This window comes from Seriola aureovittata, chromosome 23 (genome assembly GCF_021018895.1).
Source record: "Seriola aureovittata isolate HTS-2021-v1 ecotype China chromosome 23, ASM2101889v1, whole genome shotgun sequence".
In the NCBI taxonomy this organism is placed as follows: Eukaryota; Metazoa; Chordata; class Actinopteri; order Carangiformes; family Carangidae; genus Seriola; species Seriola aureovittata.
This window is the reverse complement of record NC_079386.1, coordinates 16,980,568-16,989,215: the sequence shown is the minus strand read 5'-3', so window position 1 is coordinate 16,989,215 and position 8,648 is coordinate 16,980,568. Positions and strand designations below refer to the sequence as shown.

The 8,648-nt window shown below is 40.0% G+C and overlaps 1 protein-coding gene across 2 annotated transcripts; it reads left to right on the top strand.

The window, feature by feature from the left end:
• The first annotated feature begins 1,488 nt into the window (after window positions 1-1,488).
• LOC130164769 (type I phosphatidylinositol 4,5-bisphosphate 4-phosphatase-A-like) lies at window positions 1,489-8,388 on the top strand. Of its 2 annotated transcripts, none has more exons than XM_056369719.1 (7): window positions 1,489-1,781; window positions 3,273-3,454; window positions 4,412-4,518; window positions 5,058-5,169; window positions 5,274-5,326; window positions 5,429-5,519; window positions 5,964-8,388. In XM_056369719.1, exons 1-7 carry the CDS (start codon window positions 1,679-1,681, stop codon window positions 6,105-6,107), a joined length of 792 nt encoding a protein of 263 aa, XP_056225694.1. In that variant the 5' UTR covers window positions 1,489-1,678; the 3' UTR covers window positions 6,108-8,388. The 2 variants fall into 2 exon arrangements, with proteins under 2 accessions (XP_056225694.1, XP_056225695.1); XM_056369720.1 differs by having other exon boundaries at window positions 1,490-1,760.
• The last annotated feature ends 260 nt before the right edge of the window (window positions 8,389-8,648 follow it).

Below are 8,648 nucleotides of genomic sequence, written 5' to 3'. Positions count from 1 at the left end.
CCTCATCCCTAGGGTTTTGCTCAAAAATTGAGGACTGGATGGACCAGTTCTTCAAAGCATGGAAGCTCTGAGGGCGAGTGATTCTTGTTTTGTTTTTGTTTTTGTTTTTTTTGCCAGGGTCATTTTCCAAAGTTTGTTTCATCTGTGAAAACAGATGATTTTTTTTGTCCAGGTTCATTTTTTCAGGATTTTTCTTAGTGTTTGTTTTTGTAATACTCAATTTGGCCACAAGAGGCTGAAGTGCACAATCACCACAGTCTAGACAGCACTAAAAGCATTCATATTTTCTCCCCCACCCACACAGACATGTATTTGAAAGTCCAGTGCTGAGAGATTCCAGTTATTGGGTGTTGTACACCTTTCAGGCCACAAGAGGGCAGGGGACATTAACATGATATGCCAGTAGTCAGGAAGGGAAGTAAAGCAATATACATCACTATCCTCCCAATCATAGACTGTATATAAAAATGGACGTAGTCTCCGGAGCTGAAAAGTGAAGCCAATGTGGAAGTGTCTTAATGTGCAATACCACCGAGGGCCACTGGGGGCTGGCTCCAAAAAACTCTGGTTCCAATACTCATTCAAAAACCGACAACTTCTCTCATGAAATACTCAGTTGAATTTTTTTTTCCAGAACTTATTATGGTGTGATGGGCTAAATTCACCACCTTCTGGTGCTCCATCTTAAAATAATCATCTAATTAATTAGATATTAGGCTTTAAAAATAGGTATTTTTCGGGGACGTGCTTGTTTGATTGGCATGCCTGGTCTGCAATGATTGATCAGCTGACGAGGCAGGCCGGGAGGTCGCTTTACACTGAGGTTTTACAGTTTAATGTTAGCACACATGCTAACTTCAACTACAATAACATTACAAGTTACTCCTCACATATATGATATTTGCCAAAAGGATGTTGGATGTATGCAATTATCCTATCAGACTAATTTAACAGTGAGTTTACCTCGAATTGTGAAGATGGTTATCTTCAAACTTCCAGCTGACTTTATACAAGGGTCCATGATACCTCTTGTTCATGGTATTTTTTGTTTGGATTAATGTATTTATTCATTCAGTTTGTATGTGTGAGTTGTGGTGATGAATTCAATGTTGCTTTTGAAAGAAGAGTTTAGTTACAGCTGGTTAAAACGGATTATCTCTGAAACATGTCAGTTAAAGAACATTAACATCCTTTATTTTCTGAGAGAGGAGACTCTGCTGAAAGCAGTGATGTAAAGTATTTGTTTGTGGTGTTTGAATTAAGAAAATAAAGGAAACTGTAAAACATCCCAAATCTTGGTTCCTTGGCAAAAAAGTCACTAACATATCCGGTGAGAAACGCTTTGTTTGAGTAATTGAACGCAGCACTGTCAAACGGTTGCTACCGGTCAAAGGACGCCAATGGACCCGCCCATCCTCGTCGAGCTCGTTCATTGGTCGAACGTGCTGTCAATCACAGCCGCGACTCGGACCACAGTCATGTGACAGATGTTTTTGTTGCTTCGTTTCCGCCTTCGGTGTTTCTCGCCGTGTCATGTGGACGTCAAACTGACGGGCTTTGGGGTTGAAAGCTCCTCAGCGACTCTTCCAGAAATCCCTAACGGTGGTCTGAGGACTACCGACCGCTGCAAAGACTCTTCCTGAGGGCGTTGCGAAAGCCTGTGGTGCCGGTGGGAGCGATGGCGGACGGGGAACGGTCGCCGCTGCTGTCCGAGCAGCACGACGGGACCAACGGCTTCTCTCCCGGGGGCAGCTCGCATGGTAATCCGTCTAAACCACAGAGTATGTCCGCTGTTTGGTTTGTCACCCTAGCCAGCGCGATGCACACATGTTTATAGGTTTCTGAACAGCATTATTGACCATTTTAATTTGCATTTAGATTTGAGAATATCAACTTGTAAACAAATGTTAGCTGATGGTAGTGTCAATTTGCAAGCTAGCGAGCTAGCAGTTTGTCTGACGGCAGCTGTAAATAATAAATTAAATGGACACCTTTAGATTTAACCCACGAAAATTCACTTTACACATATTTAATGATCTGTTAATAGAGTTAATCAGCTTCTTAGCGTGTCACTATGTAATAACAGCAATCTCAAATGTACACATCACAGAAAGTAATGTTAAATTGATGTTTGGGGTATAGTAGGGGCTGTAGGAAATTATTGCTTTTCAGGTAGTTGAACTGATTTGTGATCAGTTTGGTTGGTGGTTTGAATCGTGCATCATCACCTAGCGTCGTTTTCACAATGTCCTGGCATTTCCTGACTAAAAGATTATTAAGTTAATCAAAAAAAATAAAAATATAATTAATAATTGACAGATTGATTGATATAATCAACCATGGTTTAAGCCCTTTATTCAGACTGTATGTTTGACTCCTTATTTCATTTCTTTTTAATCTGCTTTATCTTTCACCCGCTTCCTGTCTTCCTTTGCCATTTCCTGCTAACCAAGAACTTTAATCATTATTTTTACACTCAGTTTCTCTCCTTCCTCTACCCCCTCTTGTGTTACACTTGATAAAGTTTGGCCTTTGGGTGTGTCACTCACTGATAATGCCGTGCAAAATGATCAATTAATGACTCACCGTAAGTACAATGGGCACCATAGGTTGATAAGTTAATGTTTCATTGGTTCTCTAAGAGATTATATAATATGGTGCAGGATATAAACTGTAATGGGCCTTCTGGTAGGGTTACAGCATGGAGGGTGGGTGTCCTTTTTGTTTTTAGGACAAAGAAGAACATCCTGTTTCAATCACTATATCAGTGTTGGTCCTGCCATAAAACAGACTTTGTTTGTGTTCCCACTGTGTGTCTTGATAGGCATATGAGTAGATAAAAGTAGTTAAAATGTGAGCACATACACATTGCAGATAGGGCTTGTTGGTACTGACTAAGATGTGTCTGTAACATCGAGTATCAAGCTGTCTTTCTTTCAGTCGAGGCTCATCTATAAGAAAAACTCCAGAAAACCTTGGATTCGTTTTCTCAATTTCCTGTTTAGACAGCTCCTACTTTTAATCAACGTTTCCTATTTCTCATTCAGGCAAAGTTCTTGTTCAGCTGCTTGTGTTCACAGTGAATCTTTTAACTTATTTTTTAATTAAAATGTTGCTGTTTTCAGCCTTTTAAAAGCCTTTTACTATCATAAACTAAATATCAGTCGGTCTTGGACTGTTGTTTTTCTTCATATTGACATTTCTTTGTTAAAATCAACCTATTTTTTTTCCCAGTATCTAAACTGTTTGCTCCCGGTCGTTCCCCTCTCCAGGTTTAGCGCCGTTCCCCAGCTTGGTGGCGCCCAGCGATCCTCCGCCCCCGTACTCACCACAGGGCAGCCCGGACAGCAGCAGCGCTCCGGTCATCAGCTGTCGGGTCTGTCAGAGCGCCATATCAGTGGAGGGCAAGACGCACCAGCATGTGGTGAAGTGCAGCATCTGCAACGAAGCTACGGTGAGTCCAACAGAGGCAGACACATACGAGATGAGTCTTTTTCAGTGTCGTATTTTAGGCTTCCAACTCCTAAAAACAACGACTATTCCCTCTCACAGCTTCCTGACATTTTATCCACAAGCATAAAATGGTGAAGGTTGACACCTGCTTACGTTTTGTCCTCTTGTACACCTTGTTATTCAGTTCTATATTGTGGAACATTCAACAACTTAGCAATAAAGAAAGAAAAAAAGACCAGTTATGATCAATTTTCCCTTGTTTTACTTTAGATTAGATTAACATTTGTCTATTTTCCTCTTTATTCCTAACCACTACAACTTTGAATTATTTTGTTATGTTTTGTGTCAGTGAGTGCTGTAGAAATACATTTGCTCTTCGGTGTGACATTCTTTGTTCTGTCACTATTAATGCTTTTGTTTGTTTACCTTCTGAAGGTTGTAATCTTGCCTTTTGATATTTTGATTCCTGCTTCTCTGTGTTGTACTCTAGCATTGAAACCATTAATATAGCATGTTTATAAGTTTGCAACATCCAGGTTTATTTGCTCTTTGAGGTTGCTTTTGGTTTTAGAAACAGTTCATTTTCCATTTAGACAACACCCCTCTGCATATTTCACGAACCATGAAGACGGGAGATTAGTCAGCGTTTTACCATCTTAGAAATGTTTTCACAGAAGCATTCAGAAAGCATAAAAATATCAGACTGATGTCCTGAGTGTCCCGGTTCACCGACCAGACGTAGCAGTGTCTCACGTTTCCTCTCTCGGGATTTCTGTCCATCGCCTCATCTGAGAAGATGTGCCGAGTTTCTGCTGATCAGGTCAAAACTGAGAGAAACAACTGAGAAGTATTTAGGAACCGAAGGATGGGGGAAGTCTGGACGCTGAAACAGAAGAAGTTTTGTGTTTTTGTTTTCTTATTCCTTTTTTTCTGTGTGTGTTCATCCCTCTGTCCGCAGCCGATAAAGAACGCTCCTGTCGGAAAGAAGTACGTCCGCTGTCCATGTAACTGTCTGCTGATCTGCAAAGTCACGTCGCAGAGGATCGCCTGTCCACGACCATACTGGTGAGACGGAGAGACAGTGAGGGATTATTTTTCAACCATATCAGCTTTGGCTTGTAACCGCGCTATCTGTGCAGAAGAAGCCATTCATCCACCAGCCGCTCAGCAAATTACAGTCGCGGATGAGACAGTGTTCAGGAGCTGCTGTTGGTTTAAAGTCATTCTGCTTGTACAGCTGCCCTGAGGAATTATTTTATATATACAGTATATATATATATATTTTATTGTATTATTTGAACTTCACACTTTCCTTTTTGACACTTGTGCCGATACACCTGATTTATGGTACAAATCCTTAAAGACAAAAAGTCGTTCCATCCGTCAGCTGAAGAAATGGAAACTGATTTTCATCAAAACCCTTTTTTAATTCAACAAAAATGGCCAAACAAAAGCAGTGCACACTTTCTCACACTTGTGTTTTGTGTGTTCAGTGTTGTCGTTTATGATCTGAATTTCCAGAACATTTGAGGTTAAGCTCGACCACTTTTCAGTTCTTTAAAATCTGTGCTTTTTTTTTTTTTTTACGTTTCTCTTTTTGTCAGTAAACGCATCATCAACCTGGGACCAGTTCACATCGGGAGGGACAGTCCTGAACCGCAGCATCAGCCCGTCGGCATCAGGGTCATCTGCGGACACTGCTCCAATACATTCCTGGTAGGACACACACACACACACACACACACACACACACAAAAGCACACACACGAGCACACACACACACACACACACTCTGACATTTAATTTCCTCTCTTTCTCAGTGGACAGAGTTTTCTGACCGGACTTTGGCCCGATGTCCACACTGCCGAAAAGTGTAAGCATCTCAACGATTCTCTGTGTCTGTGAAAAGAAATAAAGCTCTTTCAGTTTCGTTTTGACTATTTAATCGTTATTCTTCTTGATTTTTGGTGTCCAGTTCCTCTATTGGTCGGCGGTACCCCAGGAGGAGGAGCCTGCTGTGTTTCCTCTTGTTCATAGTCCTCGCCGTCTCCACTGCAGGACTGTTGGTGTGTATCTGTGTGTGTGTGTGTGTGTGTGTGTGTGTGTGTGTGTGTGTGTGTGTGTCTGTGTCTGTGTGTGTGTGTGTGTGTGTGTGTGTGTGTGTGTGAAGACATTTGAGCATTGATAGTTTCATAATTATACATTCACTTATGATTATTGGCAGTGACGTTGGACATTGATGTGTTGCACTAAATCATAATTAATAGAATGAAAACTTAAATCTGGAAAACTAAATGGTCTTTAATCTTAAATCACATTATACTGTTTTTAACTGGCTGGAGCTTTTGCTTTTCCCACTGGAAGTGTAGAAAATTACATATAAATAACAATATAAATAACTTTGTGTAACAGATATTTGTGATTCGTCATTCCTGTCATCTGAGATTTCTCTTCAGGTTTCGATGCCGCAGCTTCGTAAACATCACGCGTGTGTGTTTCCCTGTGTTCAGGTCGGCACGTGGAGACCCGCCCAGGAGTCTAAAGGGATCTACGTGTCGTGGGCGCTGCTGATCCTGCTCGCTCTCTTCACCATGGCAAGAACCATCTACTGGAGGTGTCTGAAAATCAGCGACCCCATATCCAACATCACGTAGACAGAGAGAGAGAGAGAGGGAGGGAAGGAAGGAAGGAAGGTGAGGAGGCTGGGTTAGGAGGAGTAGAAGTGGAAAAGGAAAGCAGTAGGTGATATAATCTGTTGTCATTGAAGCAAATGCCAGAGTTGACTGCACTGAATGAGGCCTTTTGTTAATATGGAGAGAGAGGGAAGGAGGGAGGGAACGATAGAGACGGAGGAGGGGGGAGAAGAGAAGGAAAGATGTATTGAACTTAATACAAATATTCCACAGTCATGCCAAATTCGATTTACCGGTGTGTGTGTGTGTGTGTGTGTGTGTGTGTGTGTGTGTGTGTGTGTGTGTGTGTGTGTGTGTGTGTGTGTGTGTGTGTGTGTGTGAATGAGCTGCCAGCATTTAAAAAACGTGATTGCTAGTATGACACAGTACAAAATGGGGATGGTTGTTGTCCATTTGAAAGAAGGTAGATGTGTGAGTGAAAAGGCGAGACAAAGAAGAGCAGAGAGAAATGTATTTAATGTATTTTTGACCCAGTAGTTTTCTTCTATGTTGGACGAAGACGTTGTTTCAGAGCCTGATGCTGCTATGTTTTGTTTTTTTTTTTTTAATTGAAGCTGCCAGTAACTTTTATTCTCCCACAAATATAAATATTGTCGTTTCTGTGCCCTCAAATAACAAACATTGAGTGTTGTCTCCAGGAAAATGACGTGAAAGCTCCTCACATCACATTAGGACCAGGCTGGGATGCTAAAACTGACAGTAATGAAATTATCCAGGTGAACTGATTTATTGATAAACCCCAGATTAATACACATACTGAAGGATGAAAGAAGGAGGTGTCATTCCAAGTGGAAACCCAATAATAGTAATAATTATAAACGGAGCATTTTGGAGATAAATAGATTCAGTCCAGCCTTTAAATTAATTTAATTTTGTTGTTTGTCCAACTGAAGAGTTTTGTTTCAAACTGAAGTAAACCACTGAATCCTATACAACTGCTCTAAAACTGATCAAAACCAGGAAATCAAGTAAACAAACGCATATCTTTATGTTTTGTGTGTAAAAAAAAAAAAAAGAAGAAAAAAAGTGTCAAAATAGCAAGTTGTGCTTTTATTTTGGAGGGTTATGTGCGTGGTTATTTCCTGTCTGCAGGTGAAAAAACATTTGCTGATTTCTCAAAATCTCAAATCATTCCTTTAACCGACGCTGCAGCAGTTCAACTCAGATTTGAGCCGACAAACATTCGATCAATTCCAGGTCACGTGAGTTCATATTTTTGTGGAATAAAACTCTTCAGTGATTCAGTGTTTGAAATCTGGACTGAACCATTTCACTGGGATCAGCTGCCGTCACATTTAACACAGGGGGAAAACAAAAAAAGGGAACAGCTGGCAGATTTAAAGGGCCATGACAACAGTTTTTTACTTTCTGAAGTTCACTCTGAACTTCTCACCAACCACCAACTACTAAAAAATATCTCAATAACCACATAAAGTCAAAGTGCACATATCTTTTTAAATAAGACATGTATAAAGCACCAGGTATGCTTTTTGTTTTGGGGCATGTTTTGTTCATGAAAAAGAAAAATTTTAAAGTTTACTGACAAATAATTTAGATTAAACTTTGCTTTAAATGTGTTTGACTGTCACACGAAGTTGTGATCAAATGTGCTAATTTGACCAGATGTTACATGATGTTAAAAGTAACTTGCGTACATAATATAAAGGGAGGGAATTGTCAGTGTACACAGTTAAACTTAAAGATGAATAGACAGACATTAGCTGAGAATAAACGGCATCATCTCTTCTTTGTTTTCAGTCTAGGAGCACGGTTCTGGGCCGACAGAATAATCTGTCAGAATTAGTGAAAATCATCGGAAGTAAATTCTATATTCTGCTGAAAACCCAAAAGTGCAGTCTTTGTTTGAGTCACTGATGTAAATCACTTGAAGCACACACAGGGAATGATTTATTTATTTGTCCACTCTCATTTTAACTCTGGTGCATCTTGTCTGAATCAAACTAAATTCAGCTGACACACTAGTCGAACCTGTCGGCGTCTGTTTCTCTGTTAAAGTGTAAATATATCCAGTGGATGTTGATTATTTTGGGGCTGTACAGAATTATCAGGGCCGTTGCTTCTCCCTTGTGGCTGATTAATATAAGTACTCACTGACTGTGAAACATGTTGCACTACACTGTACTGATGTACTACTGCTGTATGTTTTTGTCAATGTTATTGCGGTGGATGGATTGGTTTTTCTTTTGTATATTGTGGAACAAATAATACTTTTAACAAGGTCCTCTGACTCGAATATGTCTCTTATTTTCAATAATTTGTTCTATGTGTGAAAACATTCCTGAACAATATCTGCATAGGAACATTTTATAAGATCACCTGTATTAAGTAAATGCTCTTACCTTCTCAATAAGTTATATTGGCCCCTAACAGGAAAACCCTCATGCATGAAACTGGTCTCATTTGGTTTTAATGGTAAAGTTAAATCCATGTGAAATATTTGAAAGCTGTAAAACTTAAATACCAATGACAATAATATCAAAT